The sequence below is a fragment of the Coturnix japonica genome, chromosome 2 (assembly GCF_054131305.1).
Source record: "Coturnix japonica strain WE chromosome 2, WE-NBRP24, whole genome shotgun sequence".
NCBI lineage: Eukaryota > Metazoa > Chordata > Aves > Galliformes > Phasianidae > Coturnix > Coturnix japonica.
Genome location: NC_140664.1, coordinates 99,974,436 through 99,997,512, shown reverse-complemented (window position 1 = coordinate 99,997,512; position 23,077 = coordinate 99,974,436). Strand labels below are relative to the sequence as shown.

The 23,077-nt window shown below is 42.8% G+C and overlaps 1 protein-coding gene across 3 annotated transcripts in view; it reads right to left on the bottom strand.

The window, feature by feature from the left end:
* Window positions 1-23,077, bottom strand: part of LARS2 (leucyl-tRNA synthetase 2, mitochondrial) — a 121,208-nt gene that overhangs the window by 87,968 nt on the left and 10,163 nt on the right. The window contains exons 1-2 of one of the 3 annotated variants that reach the window (XM_085540507.1): window positions 19,211-19,322; window positions 13,633-13,757 (exon numbers count right to left, since the gene is read on the bottom strand). Coding sequence is in view for 2 of the 3 variants with exons in the window: in XM_032442390.2 (XP_032298281.1) it covers window positions 19,211-19,302 (92 nt within the window). In the remaining variant the exon portion in view is untranslated. Of the gene's footprint in view, window positions 1-13,632; window positions 13,758-19,210; window positions 21,604-23,077 lie in introns of those variants that run through there. The other 2 variants (XM_032442390.2, XM_085540508.1) reach the window with 2 other exon arrangements.

Here is a 23,077-nt window from a genome sequence, read left to right as displayed (position 1 = left end):
GTACCTTACAAATATTGCTGGCAGTTAATTATCACTTCTTTGCATGGAATTTTTGTAAATGACATTTTCATTCCCACTAAGAATCATTAAATTACCAGAGCTGTGTTAAAATCAAATCAAAACAAAAACAAATCTCAGAACATCTTGAGACATGAAAGGACAAAAAATCAGAACTTAACTTCAAAGTAGTCTCCATGGTTCCTCTACAGCACCCCAGTTCCCTTGCATGGTGTGATGTTTGTGCTGGTACAGACTTTGACTTGGCTGGAGCTTTGCGGGATCCCAGCTCAGGTGTCCCCCTGAGGATTCAACCCTGCTGTGAAACTCACAGTACACAAAATCTGACATGGTTAGGAAAAAAAACAAACCAAAACCAAACAACAACTAGGCATTTGCTAGTGCCACTTTGCTCCCAGCAGACAAAAACTGCCAGTTTAAGTAGTGAGATAGGCAGGATGTTAAAAATTTGGCTCACACAAACTCAGCCTAACTCCACTGGGCAAGGCTGGATGGCTTCCATTTCTGTGTGCTCCCCTCCTAATGCTTTCCCACTGGCTCTTCCATCTGTGGGATCCCAGGCCCAGGTTTTTCCTTCCACAGTTTCTGTTGGATACCTCCACAATTGTCACATTCCCTGTTTCATTCCCACAACCTGGTGTCTCCCATCATCAGCTCACTGACAATCCAGCTGCAGCTGCCTTGGAGGTGTGCTAGTGTTTTAGCACATTAACCTTCCCCCACAAAACGTCAATGGCTTCATTCTGAATTACAGTAAGTTGTAAGTTCTCAGACTTACGTAATGACGAAGAAAGGAAGGACAGTCCCACCTCACTTTGCAGGCATTTGAAGAAGAAGATGCCAATGGCTACAATAACGCTTTCTATCCTCCCCTGGTCCATCGCATCTTTTCAGCTTCTATGTCAGCTGTTGACACTGCACGGGTGGAGGAGATACTCCAGCCAAGGTACCAAGGGATTCCAGCAACCAAGAGCCATGGGAAAACTCTCTTGCCCAGCAGCTGTTAGCCAGGATCTTCCCAAGGAAGCATCCACTACCTGGACAGAAATGTTACAGTCTCTTACATAAATTTCTCACTTACTTGTGCAGCTCAGGGATACAGGAGGCTCTGCCAGATATCAGTCAGTCTGGAAACTCATCTCAGTGTTTCAGCTTTGGCTTCTTTTACTACTTGGCACCAGCAGTGCCAACCCTTCACAGCAGGCGATGCTGCTGGGAATAGGCCTGCTAGCTGTATGGGCCTGAGCATCCTCGTCTGGTCTGTAATGCCAAGCCATTTCCAGAACAGAGACAGAAAGAAGCCCTCCAGTTTTCACAGCTCTCCCTCTTCCTTCTGCTAGATTTGTTGTTGCCTTGCCTTTAGCTGATAAATCTCAGCTGGGAGGCAGCTGTTCACTACCCACTGAGATGAGGCCAATTTCTCCAAAAAGGACCATTCAGTGACAGCCCTGCTACTTTCTGTATTCATGCATATCCTCCATACACTTCATTTTTTGCAGCTAAACATTTAGCTTCGTGTGAAGATTTGATGAGCACTGAAAGACAGAACAGGATGGGAGAGAACAGAGACAGAGAATGCAATTTGTGTGATGTCAAAAGAGCATCAGACTTTAGTGTTACTTCTGATGAAATGCTGAAGGGCAAGGTGAGAAAATGTACATTTGTTAGTCCTGATCATAGTCAAGGGGATGGACTCACAAAACAGCAAGGTCTAAGGAGAAGATTGAGTGGCATTCTGCTGTGTATTTTAGCATGAATCATCCTCCATCTATTGCAAATCTCTCTCCCTTTTTTTTTAATGTAGTTGAATTTTCATGAAGGAATGTATGAACTTTGGCTACAAGAGATGTCATCTTACAGGATGTATTTTTTATATCTGACTGTAGCCCCAGTATAATAGGCAATGCTGGGCTTTCATCTTTCACCACTACTAGCTATAAAATGCAGAACAGATGATGATTAGCATGCATTACTTAAGAGAAGTTCAGTGCTCAGTGAGTCAGGGTACAGACCAGGAATTATTTGTTGAATAAATTCAAAAATAATCCACTGAAGCACAGACACATTTGAGAACACTGCAGTCTGTTCAGATTCCAAAGAGCCAGTGCACAGGGAAGATAGCTATGTTAATGTGTTCACCTGGGCTTACTCGGAGCAATGCAGAAGGATTTGGGGGAAAGGCAGAATAAAGGTGACTGGTGGGCATATAGCCGGGCTCTGGATAGACAGCTCATAGGAACAGACAATATCCCAAATTGGAAAGTACCTATAAGGATAATTAAGTCCAACCCCTGGCTCCACACAGGACCACCCAAAATCCAAGTCCAATGTCTGAGAGCACTGTCCAATCTCTGAACTCTGGCACTTGGGGTTGTGCCCACTGCCCTGTGCAGCCCATTCCATGCCCACTGCTCTCTGGTGCAGACCCTGTCCCTGACCCCCAGCTGCCCCTCCCCTGACACAGCTCCATGCCGTTCCCTCGGGCCCTGTCACTGTCACACAGAGCAGAGCTCAGCACTGCCCTCCGTTCCCTAGGAGCTCCTAGGAGCTCCATCAGCTCCTCTGCTCTGCAGGGAAAGTTCTGGCATGCCGCTGGGATGAGGTTTTGGAGCGTGAGGGGGAGGTTGGATGGTGGCAACTTGCAGCTCCAACTCCCAACTTCTGGCTGAATTTCCACAGGAAACCCAGCTAAAATTGGCTGAGGCAGCTGCTGGAGAGGGGAGAAGGATCAAGCAGAGCACAGGCTGTTGGGGCCCTTCGAACAGGCTGCTTGGGAGCAGGCTTCAGCTTTCACAGCCTGTCAGTATGGACTGAAGCACCTGCAGCAGGGCTGTGGGCTATGGGGAGCATAAGGCAAGCTTGGAAACACAGCTCGAATGGAGAAGTGTGGGCAGGTGCTATGCCCACAGCTGCAGCCTCATCCAGGAGCAGGGGCTGCGGCTGCAGCATTGCTCCCTGTGTGACCGCCCTGCTGTGCTTTCCTTCAAAACATTTAAATCTCTCATAACAACTGTCTTCATGCATAGCCTGACCTCTGCTGCGCTTTCTGGATGCTGGGAGTTCTTTGTTGCTATTATTATTCGCTCTGCCCTTTATGCAGTGCCAACACTGCTGCTGATATATCTGCTATATTTCAAGGGCCTCTTCCAAGACCCTAGTTTTCCACGAGAATAATTCCCACTGATTTATATGAGCTGTAGTGGATCAGGCTGTTAGAGACAGAAATGGTCACGGCCTCGGGCTGCAAGCTTGCACAGCCTGAAATGAAATGGCTTCCCCAGAACTGTGGGGCTGGGGGCCAACGAATGGGTCCAGCCAATGTAGACTGTTTCTCTTCACACAGAGCACCTGGTATAAGTGGTGTCTTATTGTTTTCTGTGATTAGATCACTGCTTTGTAACGATATTCCTTTTGACAACTGGTCATTGTTTTCTTCTGTTAAATTTCCACCAATTACTGCCAGCTCTCTCCTGCACTGGTGCTCACCAGATGTGCAGGCATCTCCCTTTCTGTTGTTTTCATACATTTTTGCAGGCTGGGCAAGCCACAAGAACCAAAGCAGATTAAAACGATTTGAAACAGCACTAATTTAAAAGTGTGCACAGCTCAGAGTTTGCCATCTGCCATCAGAAGCCCTTCATCCGTTGTACACAGCTCCGATTTGGTATTGCTGCCCAGAGGATGCTGTGCAATGTTCAACAGCTGTGCATGCAGCAAGGCAAGCACAGGCAATGCACCAAGACTGCTTCCCTCAGTTGGCAGCAGGGCTGCTCCCCCCTGCTTTGCAGAGTCCCTATAGGGAAACTTCTCCATCCTTTCTTTCTGAGATTGGAGCTAGAACATGCATACAGGAAAGGACAGCCAGTATGTTTCCTGCTCCCTGAAGGCAGAGGAATATACACATTGTGCTCACACAGTTGCCTAGGCCCATTAGAGAGCTCTTGGGAAGCACTTTTTCTTCACTCCCATCAGTTTCTTTGCTGTGAATTAGAAGTGGATTATTTTAGATGAAAATGTAGAGTGAGCACAAAGCAGAGGCTGAGTGACATTTTCTGTGCCCTACCACACATGTGACTTGAGCAGTTTGGACAGTAGTGACAAAAACCTTATTATCAGAGCAAGTGTATTAAGGAGCCGATGTCATTTGTCTCTTGGCAGCACAGAAGACCCATTGCTAAGAGACAGGAAAAAGCTATCCCATGTTACTTCACTGACATCAAGCTCTGATTTACTCTCTTGCTTAGCATTTACAAAAGAGAGCCTGCCAGACCCTTGGAGGAGGCAAAGGCTGTGTGGGTTGGTCCTCCAGGATGAAGAGAAGGTCTAATGCTGCCCCTCCACCTGGTCCATGCTACCTTCCCCTTCCCACCCCAACAGCTTGCGTGCCTGTGCCATCCCTCTGCCTCTTGCTGATGCAGCTCCCCTACACCATGTGAGAAAATGGAGCTTGGGGGGAAGATTTGAGGGCCTCCCACCCATGGTGCCACATGGGACTCAGGTAAAAGTCTGCCTTTGGGCTGGCAGGGGCTTAGCACCCTCCACCATAGCCATGGTGCTGGCCTTACAACACAGTCACAGATGTAGGTTATTCTCTGCCACTAACAAGAATTGCTTTAAAGCTCCTTGTCACCCTCTTGTTTCACTTTTAAGAGACGGTGCTTATTTTTAGAAGCAATTACTGACAAACAACCAGGTTTTCCTGGTCACATCCACCGATAGAAATGTCTGTATTGCAGATGGCAGCATTTCTAATCCCCATGAGACAAATTTCCTGGAACCAAACAGAAGACAAAGTGTGAATATCACAGCATCATTTAAGTAACTTGCCTATTTAGTAGAAAATCAGTCAGCAATACACAACAATTATTTAAGAAAGCACTGCCTTGGCCATCCATTTTGCATTGAGTGTAAACAGCTCCATTTTTTCCTAGCTAGTTCTGGTTGCAAAAGGAAAGCAGGGTAATGAAAACACTGTTTTGCAATGGGAATTAATGACCAAGTTCTTTGATGAATGCAGACATGTTTCTTCACAGGCACAGCCCAACACCCTTTGATTTCTTTCTTTCCCTTCTTGAACCACTATAATAATAAGACAAAACAATATATATAGCTTTGTTGGGACTTACTAGTTCAGAATATACATGCAATCCAGGGAATAGAAGAACAGGGTCTTGAAGGGCCTCCTGTCAACTTTATTCTTTAAGCTGGGAGGGCTGGCTACAGGCTTTCATAGATGAGCAATCAAAGAACAAGAGAGAAACACTGCAGCTCCAACAGGACATGCTTATTAGAGAAAGGCAATACTTGATGAGCAGAATGTTTTCAGATTAGCCTTTGCTCTGTAAGATTATTGTAGGAAAAAAAATATGGTACAAGCAATATTGTACTGGAGTGAAAAAGTAGCAGAGAGATGAAACTGAGAAGAACGCATTTAGTATTTGTTCAGAAAACATCCCGTTCAACCCTTCTGTATTTCATGTGTGGAAAAGGGTCTCTTCTGGTCATCTTCCCAATACAACCCATTACTTTCAGAAAGAATATGTACTAAATGCTAACTAGGTACAAGCTCAGACCGTGTAGCACTTCCACTGACCTACACAGAGCTATGTGGCAGGCAAGCTTTAGGAAGGAATTGCCACCTTGTGGTAAAGCCAGCAGAAAGAAGGAGGAAAAACTTGTCATACTTATCTACACATCTCAGGGAAGACTGAAGTAGTTGTTTTGCTTTTTCTCTCCTGTATTTACCTCTTCCACTTTCTACGCAATAAATCTGTTTGAAAGTTCTTACAGTCAATTTAAATGAAGCTCCCCTCTTTGCTTTCCAGAAAGCAGAAATAGGCTGATAGGTTGATGTCTATGGAGCACACTTTCTTCGCTGGACCAGGCCTACCCTGCAGGCAGAGCGGACCACTGGCCCACAGCCTCACCTCTGTGGGCTGCACAGTCTCCTGTGCAAGGTGTTGCTCTGCATTTCAACTCCAGTGCAGAGAAGACTCATGCCCACTCCCTCTCACATTTTTTAATGAAAATAGTGAATTCAAACCATGTTTCTTCCCAGACCAGAGTGTCTTACTGTTCTTATATAAATGAGCTATTACAAGGCACTCTTTCCAGAGGAATAGCAGCTCTGCTAGTCCAAAGGTTACCTTACAATGCATTAATCATCTGTGCCTAAATTCCCCTGGCAGTTTGTATCACTGTGTGAGAGTCTCTGGAAATAAAACCTTTGGTGTCGAAGCAGAACCAAACAACCCTCCTCATGCCTTCAGTGAGTGGATCGAAGCATTTTAACAAAGGAATTGACTAAAGCATTTCTGTCTCCCAAGCCCCAACTGCTTCTGCAACAAATTGGCCACAAAAAGACCCAAAGCTACGCTGCATGTAAGGATAATAGCTGTCCTTTGGGTGTCGTTGGCCTGATAACAATAGCACCCACAGCTCCTGAGTGGTCACCATACCAGACCTGGCATTTAAATGTGAGATTAAAAGCAGCTGTTTCTTTATCAGTGTGAAGATGGATACAGATGAAGCGGAGGGTATAAAAATAAATTGCAGCCAATCATCACCTTCCTTGTGGGCTGTAACCCACTCCAGCAGCAGCTCTTGCTGGAGGAAGTAGCTGCGGCATCCTCACCCATAGCACTGTGTATGTAGCCTTGGTCTGGGCTCTACTCCTGGGGAATGTGTGCAGCTCTGAGGCTGGGACAGCTGCCTCTGCAAAAAGGCTTTGTTTGGAAGGGCTGAATGAACAGCTGGGAACAATGCTTGGGGCTGAGAGGAAGGGCATTTAGAATCACAGAATTATAGAATAGCCTGAGTTAGAAGGGACCCTCAGGGGCTGTCGACTTCAATTCCTCGCTCCATGCAGGACCACCCAAAAATCAGACCTTATATCAGAAGCATTGTCCAGACACGTCTTAAGTCTAGCAAACGTGGTGACATTTTGTTTTAATCTCAGTGTTATACTTCTGTAGTAAAAAACCATCAATGTAACTTGCAGCTTGGGGAAGAACAGTGAGGATCTTGCTTCCAGCCTCCGCTTTGGGGGCACCCAAGCTGATACCACCACCTCTGCAACACTGAAAATCCTGTTGTATGGGCAGGACAGGCAGAACTTTCTTGACAAAAGCAATAATGCAACCGTTGTGATGGAAACACAAACTGAAATATTAAAAATAGCTGATTCTAATATGCCATCGTGTGGGTAAGCTGTTTTCTTTAGAGCATAAAAAAGGGGTTGCTGTTTCTACTAGCTGTCTCTGTATAAAGAAATGAGAACAGAATAGAACACTTGGCAGATCATTTTCTAAATCTTAGTCCCAAGAAAGGGTAATACTAAACACCACTTCTTATTTCTGCAGTAGGGTATCTAGCATCTATTAACATGTCATTAGTTTGGAAAAATCAAATTACTCAAACTAGCTTAACAGAGAAATTCATCTTTTAATGAATGAAGAATATCTATGACTATGAATATATCTGAATGCCATCGTTAAGTTGCACAGTGAAGCATTCATTGTTGGCCCTCAACATTTGAAACTGTGAGCTGCCTGTACCCTCCTAACTCTGTGCCTTCTCCAGTAATGCTGTATTTTCCCATCAGGAATCTGATGGAACACACAAGACAGCACCCTGATATATTCATTCTTCGGACTTAGATATGAAGCTGGAATGAATCTGAATATCCAAAAGGAATCGTTTCTGGGAAGGGACCAAGCAGTGAAAAACCCTCTTCCCCAAAGCGATGGTGTCGGAAATTCAGCCAGGAGCCCCTCAAAGCTGTGGGCTTTTTAATAGAAACTTCCTGAACTGCAGATGCCTGATTTGTTTTATGTATGATCTGATCATCTGCCTTGAGAACGTATCACCACGAATCGTAAGTCATAAATATTTAACTGCATCACTGGTGAGGGCTGTTTTTTAGAGAGCTCAATTAATTATTACCAGATTTCTAGGTAATTGACTGTCTTTTAGCTGGCACTTAAGTAATTTATTAAAACAAAACTGGCAGGATTATGTCAGGTAATTAAGAGAATGATATTTAAGTTCTCATTTTGGTTCAGTTCTTACGCTGGCCTTCATTTGCTTCACTCCTTCTGAAAAGTCATCAAATCTCCAGTTCCCAATTTTAAAGATATGTGAACAGGCATCGCTGAAGTTTTATATGCCATCATTCTGTAAGAATCTGGAGCTCTCTGCTCTGTCACTGTAGGACGGCCACAGAAAACCCTCCTGTGATCTCTATAAAATAATGGAAAGCCATGTGGAATGTGTGTTAATCTTTGGCCGGAACCATCAAAATAAGCAGAGAATCAGGCAGAAATAATGAATTCCCCAAAGCGTGAGGGATCTCAGTCATTCAATTCTTCATAAACTCCAGCTTGCCTGTAAATGAGATTTACTGGAGTGACTTGGTGTGTAAAACATACTAACGCCATCAGAAACTGTAGTCTTCCTTATTCTCTTATTGCTCTCAACTAGTTAACAAAGCTGCAGCCATAAGAAGAGAACAGTTTTCAGAGCACAAGCAGATCTCTTTGCACACATTTTGGCCTTTACAGTAACAGTATTATGTCCCCGGAGAGGCGTAGTACCAAAAAATGGGATACACTTTTGCCTTCTATTTCTTTGGTCCCTCTTCAATTAGGTGACCTAGAGCAGGTTTAAACAGAGTGAACACCTATTAGCTTTGTTACGCGTAGCATAAAAAATGTATCACAAACCAGCTGAACTACCGAGGTTTGATTACCACTCACATATTTATGCAGATCACCCTGATGGCTTCTGTGGAAGTGGCACAAAGCAGAAAGGTTTCTTACAGTTTGTCTCTGAAGGAGGGGGGTCCTTGTCCAATCAGACCAAATAGGCGAGGACATCAAGGCACTTGCTGTCAGTGGGACACTGCATCTCTCCCACTGGGCCATGCCCATCCTAATGAATGCCAGCATGCTCTTTCCCTGCAGAAAATTGACTTCTCTGTTCTAAACAGCGCATTTAGCCCAGCATTTGCTCGGCGTCTAGGGAACGTCATCTCTATTCTTTGTCTCGGTTCCTTTCCTGCCAGGTAGACCTTTATATGTGATCAAGACTGCATCTTAAAATAGCATGCTGGAGATAGTGCTGCTCAGCACACTCCAAACGTTAACTAATTGCCACAGCAGCCCGGCACAGCACACGCCTGGGATCTGTGCTCTGCACTGATTAGAAATTCTCACACATGGGGAAGTGTGGGGGAGAAGGATGGCAAGAGGCTGTGGTAAAGGACAGGAAGATCAAATCAGGCAAGCAAACAGAGAGAGCAAACAGTAGATTCAGCTGGGAATGGCAGGGACGAAGGCAGCAGCACCCAGAGGATGCACAATTGTTACAAACTGGAGGGCTTGATTTTTCTGCTCTGAATGCTGTTCTTGCCAGCTACTGCTGCAGTGTGATACTCCTGCCAGTGCCAACGTGCATGGTGGCTACTGCAGAAAGGTGACAAGACTACTAGAGAGGACAGCCACAGATAGCTCAGACTGGGGAAGAAACAAGGGAAAAGGACAAATATCTCTGCAGAGACCCCATGGGAGTCAAACCAGACCACACAGCTGTGACCAGTCCCCTGCCTCCATGCCTTGCCTTCCCATTTGGGCAGAGAGATACCCAGACAGCCTTCAGACACACCACACTTTGACTGTACCCCCCTCTGGGCCTGGGAAGCTGGATGCACACACCTCACTAGATCTCCCACAGCTCCATGCTTTCCTGCTCATCCATCCCATACTCACAGCAGCATATTCAAATTTTATCAGTTCTCACCTGCCTTGTTGACAACGTACTACACTAATAATGCTACACATTGATGTAACTTGACTCTTACTAATATAAATTAGGCATATGGTTAGTATTGAAAGGGGAATAAGTCACAGCTTCAGTCTGTTTTGCATACTTACTGTTTGGATTTTTGCCTTCTTGAAAAGCATAATCACAAAGCTCTCATTGCCTTTTGCTGAGGAAGCCACCATTTTGTTCAGATACAGGCAGCAGAGCAGCTGTTGGAGCTGTCTGTGTTTCCAAGGAGTGAGCTATTGAATCAGTATCTAGAAGAGGCGAGAGGCCTGAACAGACAGAACTACTCCCCTAAAATCACACTTTCAGGAGCCCAGGCCAATTTTGCATTATTACAGTGTTTCGTAAGAGTGGAATTAAGCTGCACCAGCACGATGGAGCAGGGAAGCTCTAAGTTACTGAAAAACTCCCCCATGCACCTGTTCCTGTAGAAATTGAGAGAAAACTCTTTGAAAAGATGAAAGATGAATGTAAAGCATGACATCACCAGAATTCTCTTGCTCGCTCCCATAAGCTGAGAGAAGGGTACAGTTACCTAGCAACTCCAGCAAGCAGCTCACTTCAGTAGCAAAGCACTGGGGTTTAAGTGGTAGACGCATACCTGGCTCTAAAGCCCCGGTTCTATTTGTCAGCAGAAGTCATTGTTTATAAATCAGAGAGAAAAGAGAAGTACTGAAGAGCTCCACCACAGCCTCCAAAGCTAACCTCACTGCAGGCCTGTTTGGTAGTGCAGCAAATGATGGGCTTTTCTCCAACAGAATCAACTCTGAAAGACTAAGTAGGACACGCTGGTGAGACAAACTGATAGGGAAGAGAATGAAGTGTTGCTTTTATTATGCTGGGTATTGATATCCATAAATTGCCCTCTGCAACTCTGTATTGATCCTAACCCTGTGTGTCCAGCTAGTGCACACACCCTAGGAAGGCAGCTGGTTATAATTGGAAGGCACCAAGCACAGAAGGATTGGTCATTTCCCAAGCTGTGCAGCAGGGTGAGCTTGCCTGGGAGTGCCTGTACAGTCACCAACAAAACTGATGCAGAAAAGCCTGAACAAACTGATTATTGGCATTACAAACTGATTACTCCATGCACTTCAAACCTATCACCACCAATTCAATCGAGTGAATCGCATACTTGTTTGTCTTTACATTTGCAAAGACCTGCTTCTCAACTTGCCTTTTCCAGCCCAGTTTGGCATATCCTGAACCATTCACGCTGTCGGGATTTCACCCCGCTTTGCCACAGAGATTGGGATCTGCATGTCTGTGTCCAAACTGTCTCATTTATGAGGGAACTGAGAGATAGCCAAAGTCTGCGACAGATAAGTGGTGAGCTGACAGCAGTCTGTACTGAAGAGCTGAGGAAACATGAATTGCAGGAGCGTGGTGTAACGCAGTATGTAATTTTATTTATAATCTCATCAGGCTTTTCATGCCTTCAACTGCTTCCTCTTCCAATTGTCATAGATTTCAGCATGACATTCATGGCTTCTATTTAATATTGATTTTTATATTTTTTTTTTCCTGTTGAAACATTGCAATTCTGTGATATTCATCTATCACTTAGCTGTCTGATCCTTTTGATGGACAGTTCTCCATCAGTCTTTTCATTAAAAAAGGGGGGAGCCACGATGTTCCTTTTTGCAGTACTTTCATCACAACCTCCTCTCCTGCAAGGCTGTCCTCTGTTACAGGATATTACAGTCTCCACTAAACCAGGGCCTGTGCTGGGCTGATAAATACAGATGTAGATAAACTCCCCAGCCCAGAGCAGAGTGGTGCAGAAGAGGAGCTCTGTGCACGGGAGTCTTGGCCCACCAGGAGCACCCACTGACACCACTCCTGCTTGCCCACTGGTCTCCAAGGACCATTGAGGACTGATGTACATAGATGTACTCTCATGTAAAAGGAAGGCTTTTTGTTTTGGACTTGTAGCTATATAAGAGTATGCTGTATCACTAAAGGCCTTTGATGAGTGAATCTGGGGTCATACTAAAGAGGTGGATGATGAGGGTGGGGAGGCACTTGCACAGGCTGCTCAGAGAAGCTGTGGTTGCCCTATCCCTGAAGATGTCTCTGGTCAGCCTGGATGGGGCTTTGGGCAACCTGATCTAGTGGAGGTTGGTTGGTTGGACTAGTTGGTCTTTAAATATCCCTTCCAACCTAAGCCATTCAATGATTCTGAGCTGAGCTATTTATGAATGCACTGGCTAATCTTGACCACTGTTTAGTAGCTTTGTATGTAACAATGCAGAAACTACTATTCAGAGGCAGGTGAACACTCCACCCATTGCCTTGTCACTGGCTGCTTGCATTCTCCATTGCTGTAGAGGAAAGTGATGGAAAACCTAATATTAAACAAATAGGAGTTCTGCCTTCTTCTTACCCAGACACTAGTAATTTGCTCTTTTGGAAAAACAGAATCTAATCAGCTTATAAAAGATGGGATAGAGAAAGTACCATGCAAACACTTTAATCATTTATACAAACATCCAATCTGTTTTAAAACCATGCTAAGTTCTTGGCTCCAGTTTTAGGAGGTTAATTGTACTCTTTAAAAGATTGATTTCCTTTTATCTGATTTCAATTTGTTGCCTTTAAGTTAACACCTTGTTTTTGTGTTATGTGAAAGACTAAAGAGGGTCCACCTAATATACCTTCTCCGTGAAGCGCATCGGGGGAGCTACAACTCTGCCATGTCCTTTTTATCCTCTCTAGATTCAGTGCTGCTAATTGTTCCTGCAAACACTGTTCTTGTGCATTGAGGCAGTCTTTCAAGATATGAGCCTGCCGTGTTTCTTTGCAGTGTGGTGATCAGAGCTGCAGGGCACTGAGGGAGGATGTGCAGAGAGGCTACTTGCCTTTTGAGAGCTGCAGGTTAATGCCATTGGGGCATCTAGTTCTGCTTCTTGGGGAGGACTGACTCCACCTGGTGAGGCTGGAAGAAAGTTTGCTTCACTGAAGAGTCCGTGGTTGGGTTCCCCTATCAAAGGATAAAGTCAAAATGAATGCTGCAGTCCTGTCTAAAGACTTCAGCAATCCTAGAGAGCAAAAGGACCGATTGTTCTTTAGCCTTCCCTTTTCTTCTCAACAAACTGTTAGGAAAGAGTAGGAGCTGCTAAAGAGATAACAAGAATAACAAAAATCCCTGCAGTGCAAGATGTGTGGAGGCTCTGAGAGTCGTGGTACCATCTGTGCCTGTCTATTTACAGCCAGAACAACTAACGCCCAACTAATGGTGAAGAGAAGCAAAGCACCATGTCATGGAGACAGCACTCTAATCTTACATAAAAGCAGCTTTCTGAAAAGCTTGAAGTGTTCAGATGGAGAAAGGAATGGTCGCAGCTTACGCTTAGGAGGGTTTATTTATGGAATGGTGTATACCTATCTCTATTTCAGTCATGTCCTTTGAACAATCTCCATCTGATACTCACGGGCAAGTTTGTTCAGCATTTTTTCAGCAATACAAAGTGCAATACACACAAAATTCAGCATTACAGATAGATCCATGGTTACAGCAAAAGATCGGTAATGAGGGGAAAAGCAAGTAAACTGTGAAAGCAGTCTGTTTGCTTTGATTCAAAAAAAACATTCCTGCATTTGGTACATACAGCTGCTGTGTGAAAAGAATAGGTGGGAGCCAAAAGGAATGAACAAGCTCTTCTGATCATATTTTTCCATTAAAATACATTTTCTAAACAAGTATATTCATCTGAGATTTAAAAACAAAACTAAATCGTTTTTGAAATACAAAGTAAAAGGCAGAGTTAAATTCACTGTATTTACCTCAGTGGAGTTGTCCTCTGGGATTATTTTAGACCTTCTGATTCAATTTGACTCCAGCAGGGATAAGAGATTGGATTGGAAGAAAGTACCGTTTTCAGGTGACATGGCTGCAGGGAATTATCCACCTAATGAATGGGCAGAGACAAGGTATAATTTGTAGCGGGAGACACACCCAGGGAGATGGACAATCTAGAGACAGACGGACATGAATGAAGGAAATATGAAGCAGAAAGGAAGGAAAAAGCATCTGAACTGAAGAAGTAAGTCCCTGCACAAGGGAAGAAAGGTTCTACGTTTCTGGTTAAAAAGAGAAAAAAGTAGATAGGGAAACAAGTTTCACTCAAACCTCAGCTTTAGAGGAACTGATACATGTAAAGAAGTATCTGAATATCAAAGATCTCTTTTTGCATTCACATAAGGTATGCATTTAAGTGCTCAACTTTTGCCATTGGAGATTTTAGGTGCTTATGATGAATAAAAATCAATCTAAATAACATCTGGTGAGATTAAGAGTATCAGAAGGTCCACTAAATTTGCTGCTGTTCTGTCTCCAATGACTTCTGTGAAGCAGGGAATTACTTTCTCTGTCCCTTTATGTATTATTCATTTATTTACTTACTTCAGAACAGACATTTAAACCTCTAAACACTCATAGAAGTAAAATAGAAAAGGGAATAAAAAGCACAATACAAGAGAAGAAGGAACGGTCACAGCCAAGACCAGGTACACTCAAATACAGTCACACAGTGAATAGAGGTATACCATTACCATCATCTTATCAAATGTTCTGGAAGAAAAGATGAGCTTTGTTGCATTATGTTTGCTCAAAGAAACATGCTCCTGCCAAGAGGCTGTTCTTTATTCCTTCTGAGTGTCAAGTTTCAAGTGGAGAAGAAAAAAACCAACTCATTTTGCTGATAAGTTATGAGGCTCCAAAAATGTTCTGTGGCCATCCAAATGGCTGCCTAGAAACATCTCGGGAGACTTCCACCAGTCTCTGAATACTCTGATATGTACGGCCCAAACCTGCTAATTAGCAAGAGAGCCTCTGAAGATTATACCACCAAATAGATGCAAATTACTCTTCCAATTTCTTTCTTTATTACATTCCTTGTTTCCTTTGATGCTGTAACGCCTTTTTCTCCCCATGACAACAGACTAGCAGTGGCTGATAACATCTTCAAAGTAATGGCTAATATTTGAAAGTTTATTTTTCAGCTTCTGTCTTTTAGGGACTTTTCTTACACCATATTTTGGATTCCATCTTTCCTGGCAGCTTCCTCCAGTCTTGCAAGAATTGATTCCCCCCCCCCCCCCCCCATCAGCATTAGGGAAGTGATCATCCCTCTGCACTCAGCCTTGGTGAGGCTGCATCTTGAGTGCTGTGTTCAGTTTTGGGCTCCTCACTCCAAGAAGGACATCGAGCCCCTGAAGCATGTTCAGAGGAGGGCATCAAAGCTGTGAGGGGTCTGGAGCACAAGTCTTATGGGGAGCGCCTGAGGGAGCTGGGATTGTTCAGTCTGGAGAAGAGAAGGCTCAGGGGAGACCTGATCGCTCTCTACAGCTGCCTGAAAGGAGGCTGTGGCGACATGGGCTTTGGCCTCTTCTCCCAGGTAACAGCGATAGGGTGAGAAGGAATGACCTCAGGTTGTGCCAGGGGAGATTTAGGTTAGACGTTAGGAAATATTACTTCTCCAAGACAGTGGTCAGGTGCTAGCACAGTCTGCCCAGGGAGGTGGTGGAGTTACCATCCCTGGAGGTGTTCAAGGAATGTTTAGATGCTATGCTGAGGGACACAGTTTAGAGGGACATATTGGTGATAGGTGGGCAGTTGGAATGGATGATCTTGGAGGTCTTCTTCCAATGTTGGTGATTCTCTAAGATTCTCTGATTTATTTATTATACAAGTCAAGATGTCCATAACTTTCCAACTGTCTACTTTTTATGTATCTGTGTTCTTGGCAGGAATACATCTGGCATCCAGCAAATATTCCTGCTTTTGGCATTTCTTGGTTGTCTCTCCTTTTGCAAGCCAAAGATAAGGACACTAAGCGCAGGAAAAGATTCATACTTTTGTTAATGTTCAGAATTAAGCACAAGATGAAGCACTGTGGCATAGCTACCCAGATTCTACATGGGTGTGTGATCAGTGGAACTGAATGTCCTATGTGGGATAGTGTTGAAGAATGTTTCAAATAAGGATACTCAAATTGTGCTATAATTTTTCTGTGGAAAAGGATGCAAAGATATTTCTTTGTTTAATGGGCCAGAATATATCAAGTGTATGTTATAAATTTAGTAACACCAACTTAGATTTCAGCATACTGCCAAAAATATACCAAATACAATTACAATGGAGAGAGAAAATAAAAACAGAACATAACCCGATAGCAAAATGAGATACTGCCGTATCCATCCAACTCAACAATTTAATCTCTGAATAAAACCAAAATAATTTGTGACATGTACAGTAAATATTTGCTTATATATACCACAGAAGAAGTCACAGCATAAAAAAGATGCATTATTGCAAGAGTCGACATAAAAAGCAGTAGCTAAACTTGAGAAAATGATCAGGAAATTGTAAAAGAGATAGATTCAGCATTTAGCAAATCCCCATAAATACTGGTGAACGTTTCTGAATCATGCAAGTCCTGAGTATTGCCATGAACATGCAATTTGGCACGATGAAACAGAGCTGAAGGCAGACAGACACCTCCAGATAGCAGGTGACTGAGAGCTCCAAGAAAGCCATGAGAATTGATGTTGTCCTTGGGTGTACTGGCTAAAGACAGGAGAGAAGATCTGCCCAAAGCTGCAGGCAGATATTTGGCATCCTTGACACAGAAGATGACTGCAGGCTCCATGTACTGTTGGTAGCATCTTGACCACCCAACAGTAATGGCCTTTTTTGGGGGGGAAAACTTCTCCAAGTCAAACCTGGAGTACTTTAAGTGATCTACTTTATCAAGCTGCTGATCCGTTTGTGAGCAGAGACTCAGAATTTGCAGTCAGCCCTGGATCTGAATCAGAAGGACGATATCTTAACATGAGTCTCCTCACAGAAAAAGCATGTTGTGTAATCATTGGTGTTTGGGGATTTTTTCTTGTTTGTTTTTTTTTTTCAGAGCTAAGGTCTACCTACAGTGAACACACAGGCTATCTTTGATTTCCCTGTCCTTACATATTTTCCCTTTAACCAGAATCAATGTAATTTTAGACTGGATTCCTCAGTTGTGTTGTTTGCATTGTTGAAAATCTATTGTTTTATAACGTTACCGCATAAGTTTCCAACTTACTATACTATAAATAGAAAGATTTCCTTGCTGTGTCCTGTGCAGTTACTGTAACTGCTCAAGGTTGAATGATTGGTGGTATGAATGGAAATTCCATAGAACAGTATAAATACACAACAAGAGAATCACAGTGTAGGAAAACTCCAGATGTGCCCATCAAATAATGCACAAATATAGGCATGTTTTGAAGTAGATTATTGCTGTTCATAGTTCTGACGACACACAAGAATTTACACCTGATGGCAGATCAGAATTTTTGCTTATTATAGATGCTGTTTCCTGCCCTGAAGAAATGGACTAAAGTTTATGGATACATCTATAGTGCTTTATCCCAGCAGCAGCTCAGAACTATGCAGTTGCTTGTTCACTCCCCCTGGATGAGATGGGGGAGACAATCAGAAAGGTAGAAGTGCAAGAACTTATGAGTTGAGATAAAGAAAGTTCACTAGATAAAGCTGAAGGTGCACATGGAAACAAAGCAAAACAAGAAATTCATTCACTGCTTCCCATCAGCAGGTAGATGTTCAACCACTTCCAGGAAAGCAGGGTCTATCAAGCATTTCTTGGGAAGACAAATGCCATCACTCCAAATGTCCCCCTACTTCTCAGCTGTATTGTTCAGCACAACACTAATAGGATATAGGTATAGGATATCCCTTTGGCCATTTTGGGTTAGCTGTCCTGGTTCTGCTTCCCTGCAACTCCTTCTGCACCCTGAGCCCCTTGCAGTGAGAGCAGCATAAGAAGCAGAAAAGTCCTCAGCTCTGTGCTAGCACTGCTCAGCAACAACTGAAATACTGGTGTATTATCAACACTATTTTCATCAAGAACCCAAAACTCAGCACTAGATGAGCCTCTATGAATAAAATCAACTATCCCAAAGTCTGCACAGTGTCTAAAGGAAAACATCAATGTGTCATTGGGTTTCACCACCTTAGAAGCCTTGCTAAAATATACATACTCCAGCTGAATACTGTGACTCTTGTCATTTAATGGCCCAAGACACATAGAATCATAGAATTATAGAATTGCTCAGGTTGGAAAAGACCTTAAGGATCATCAAGTCCAATCACAACCCAACCATACTACCCTATCTAACAACCCTTCGCTCAATCGTGTCCCTGAGCACCACATCCAAACAGTTTGTAAACACATCCAGGGATGATGACTCAACCACCTCCCTGGGGAGCCTATTCCAGTGCTTAACAACCCCTTCTGTAAAGAAGTGTTTCCTGATATCCAACCTAAACTTACCCTGGTGCAACTTGAGGCCATTTCCCCTTGTCCTGTCACCTGTCACCAGTGAGAACAGACCAACCCCGTTCTCCCTGCAGTCACCTATGACTTGATGTCTCTGTGTGTCTCCTTTTCCTTAAAAGAAATAAACAGCCCTAGTTGCAGCTAGGGCCTGCTGAAAGGCTGCAAGTCTCAGGCCGTGAACTATGGCATTTCTTGATGGGCAAAGATACAAGAAGGCTCTTCATCTCCCCTGCTCTTTCCATGGATTTTTTTCTCATCTGACCCCTCTGCAGCAGTAAAGCAATCAAAGAAAATGAGGCAATAGGAACTAATTTAGACTATGAGAGTTGATTAGGAAGTTTAGGAGCGAGAAATAATTTGACAGGGGGAACGATTTGATTGGATTTAAAATTCTGCACCATAATGGGCTGTGTGGGGGTTGTAATTACTCCTGAATAGTGGGGATATAACCAAGCAAGGAGAAAAAATCCTGCACAAACACTACCATCTACCATCCATGGTGGTATCCCTGGTACTGGCAGGAAGCTGTGCTGATCCACAAACAGCCCTTACATCACCAAGTTGCTCTACCTACACAGCCTGCTCCTGCTCTGCAGCAGTTTGCAGTTGCTGTGAAGGCATCGTACAGTCTCAAGTGTCTTTTTGAGACTGGCTGGCTCCTGCAAAGAAAGCAACACCAGGCTCTGGGGTTAACCAGTCAGTATGGGAGATTGTACCTGTGCTGCAAGGAGCACCTGGTGATTTAATTTCAGTGCAACTCCACATTCAAACCATGTGATATATATATATTCGTGTGTGTGATATATATATATAAAACACACATGTTTTTTATATATATATATATATATTATAGTAATTATCCTCATAAAGTGTCATGAGTGCGGTATTGGACTGTATTCCAATGTTTGGTGTGACAGATGAGCTACAGCTGTTTAAACAGCTGGATTTTCACAAGCTCAGAAGGTTCATTCACATTCAGTTCACTACACTAAGCATACTATGAGAACACAAATATGACTCACGACCAGATCCAGGACATATAGGTACCATCATGGATGCTTGTCTCTCTCAGTGGTGATGAGGTCTCCAGAACAGGTTTTCTTTTGAAGATCATGTCAGCAGGTAAATGACAGATAGCTCTAGAGAAGAAATAATGGCATTAAGACTGGTTAATTCCTAGCACAAGCATTAATGTTACACACTATATCCAATTTATAAACTAATATGCTATATTGGGATGTCTTAAAAAAACTGACTTGGCTTTCTTACAGGTACTGGCACTGACTACTGCTTAATTTGGCCACTATTAGCAGCTTAGTAAGGAGTCACTCAGGTGGCAGCAGATTATCCAACACTCAGCATTTAAATCATTACAAAATTCATTACAAAATTACAACATAATTTATCTCGCTAAATACTCAGCACAGTATTTCTACTTCATTTTCAGTGGTTTGTTTTTTTCTGCACTACCTAAAGAAACTGTGGCTACTCATCTCTGAGGTATCAGGTTAAGCGTGAGGAAATTTAAGCTAACAGAGTCTTTTATACTCCATCAGACAATACTGTTCCAGTGAAATATCATTCTTTCCTCTTCTCTAAGTCAGTAACAACCAAACACAACACATTCTATGACCTCTTTTCAAAACACTGACTTAATTCAAAATTAAGAAGATGCCAACATTCTTGAATTAGGTAAACAAGTTCAGGCTGCAGAAGTTGTAAAGCCTTTCCATGTCTAGGACTACTCAGTTAATAAATACCATACTGGACAAATTTGACATAGGAAACTAATACAAGCTGAGAGAAATCTGGGTTCAGATTCTTATGTTACCTCATTCACTCTCCAGAGTTCAGCTCCCAGAAGCTCAACTGGGAAAGGGACTGACTGACTGAACTGTTATAACACACAAAGCTCTGCTCGTGACAAGCCCTCTGCACATTATAGAGAACTTCAATTTGCTGTGGGGCTCTGACGGTGCTGCTGAACTGTAAGAATTCAGTTTGGAAAAAATTCAGCACTGAAGGGTCAAGTTCTTTTCTTGAGATATGAGTTCAATTTTTGTCATAAACCCATTGAAGAGGTAGAGCTATAGGCGATCAATAATAGAACACATAGCTTGAATTGCAGCTTGAATTTTTGGGAAGAAAGGTATGATCAGAGAGAAAATGCTCCTTATTTTATGGGAACAAGTGTATCCATATGTCCACAATGGATGCTCACAAAGAGGCTCTTCCTCTTCCTGACCAGACACCCGCTACCTTGCTGAGGGATACAGGTTTTGAAGGCCCCTTCACACCTTCCCATTGGGTTACAACCTTTGAACAAAACTTCACGTCAAAACACATATTAGAAGTGGAATAAATATCGCATGATAAAATGTTTAAATGACACATCTGAGTGACTGCAATGGCAGTGTCATCTTTTTTAACCTTTTAAACCCAGGATGTTTCGAACCATACACTGAAAAATATCACTTCCAGTTCTGCTGTACCACTGCAGTGCTTGCCTTTCACCTTCTGCATTGCTGAGGTGAAAGCAAATAAGATGAATCTGTTTTGGTTTGTCCGTGGGATAACCACATGAGCCTTGTGTTAAGTATGCAGAAAATGCCCGTTTTATTTGATGTTTTGTTAAGTACTTAGATCCAGAAGAAATAGGACAGCTTCAGTCTTGTTTCTGAATGACCTGGGTACCACTGTAGCCTCCACTGGGATAACAGCTCAGTTGCTAGATACAGAATTCATTTTTATCCTGCCCAGTTCCAGAAGCATGCAAAGGTTAAAAAAGATATAATTAGTCTGCTCTGTTCCCACCTCTGGCCCACACAAACCCTGTCTTTTATTCAACCTGTCATTGTTAGCAGTATTATCCAGGTCTCCTGAAAAGAGACAGCAATGAAAAAAATTATGGTAATTTAATTCAGAATGATATTTCCTTTGTAGTTTGCACATTACTTTTGAGATCCGTCTATTAATAACCTGTAGGAATCAGCTTCTATTTACGTAGCGCTTTTCTTCCCAAAGGGTCTGTAAGCACTTTGCTAACCTTAGGGATCATTTCATTCTTTCCTGACAGATAAAGCTCAGTTTCATCTTTATGGAAAACTTCAGGCAAAATATAAGGACAGAAGATTAGTGAGCCAAACAAGTCCTGCAGAGCATCACAGCTCCCAAAGTGGACAGCTACTATCTAGCAGGAGGTGATGCTGTTCTTTTACAGAGCAAAATGTGGGGCACATTCCTAGGTGTTGTGGTGATAGGTCAAGGATGGAGGAAGCAGTGGCAGAGCAAAGCATCCTGTTTTGCCTATAGTAATAAGTCGTATTAATCAAACCATTAGGATTTACTCCAGGGCTTGTTGTGATGGCCCATCCACTAGACTGTTCCATGCACAGAACCTGGAGGGCAAGCAATTGCACTTTTGTTCAAAGCTCTAATGTTACAATGGGCTTAAGCATACTACATGTCTGAGTCTTCAATGGCAAAATGAGAGAGAAGATGGTGGGTGGACAGTTGGTGGGTAGGTGGACAGTTGGGCCATATGATCTTGGAGATCTTTTCCAACCTTGGTGATTCTGTGATCCTATACAGTTAGACTGGATGATCATAGAATCATACAATCACCAAAGTTGGAAAAGACCTACAAGATCATCCAGTCCAACTGTCCACCGGTCACCAATAGGTCTCACTAAACGGTGGCCATCAACACAACATCTAAACATTCTTTGAATGACCCCTCCAGGTTCAGTTAAGAGGAAAGAACAGAGCTGATAGGCATTTACAGAAAGAAGAGGATGGCAGCAGAAAGTGCTTATGCTTCTATTTGAAGAATACCTCTCTCCATGATCTTGGAGGTCTTTTCCAACCTTGGTGATTACATGATTCTATGCGGGGTCATCCTGCCTCAAGTATAGCCTGTCAACTCAGAACAGTTTAGTAGCCTACCTATACATGAGATCACAACCAGAGTTACCATCCATTGGCTTTTCTAATGCCTTTCATAACTTTTCCACAGTGAGCTGCATGGATCCAGATGCAGTAATGCTGCAGGCATACCTTTTAGACAACGATCTTTTTCAGTACTCAAGTAACGTAGCTATTCATTCAAGGCTGATAACTCATATAGGACTTCAACTTTCTGTGAAACAAATACTTTTTGAATTTATTTGACTTCAAAAAACAAATTCTAATAGCTGAAATAAAATGACCCCAAAAATCACTAGTGAAATCATGGAGAACACCATTATTGCAATGGCCATATTGCAATCAAATGTATGGTGTCATGATTCACCAGTCCCATACGTCTTAATCAGAAGCAACTCTGTCAAAATCAACAGGATTGTGTTGATGGAAACCCCGCATTCACAAGAAAATCTGACCTTTGGTTAGCATTCATATTCATATGTCATTGTAGTCTTAGCACACTGGAAACAGTACATTAAAAGGGCTAGAATAATCTGACCATAACAGAGTGACCAAGAGTGAAACTTCTATAAAAGAACTTTCATGCAGCACTAATAATCAGTGTGGTGTTGGGTATTTAAGTGAGCTTGAGGTCTGTAAAGTTGGCACAAAACATAGCTTGGCCAAGATCAAACCTTTCTGTCATAACTTGTCACTTTCCAGTTTTGATTTAAATGACATAACCCTCTCACTCTTTTAGGGTTTCTCTTTTGTGATCTTGTAGAAATGCTTAGTTTATTACAACTGCTTTTGATGGTTTTGCTTGACATTGGCTTTTGTGTGCATTATCTTCTGCATTTTGTATTAAGTAATACCAGATAATATATAACAGAATACTGCAGACATGTGACATCTGGAACATTAATTTGATGGAAAGTCTTAGCAAAATTAATCAAGATAATACAGTTGGCAGAAGGTAACTTTTG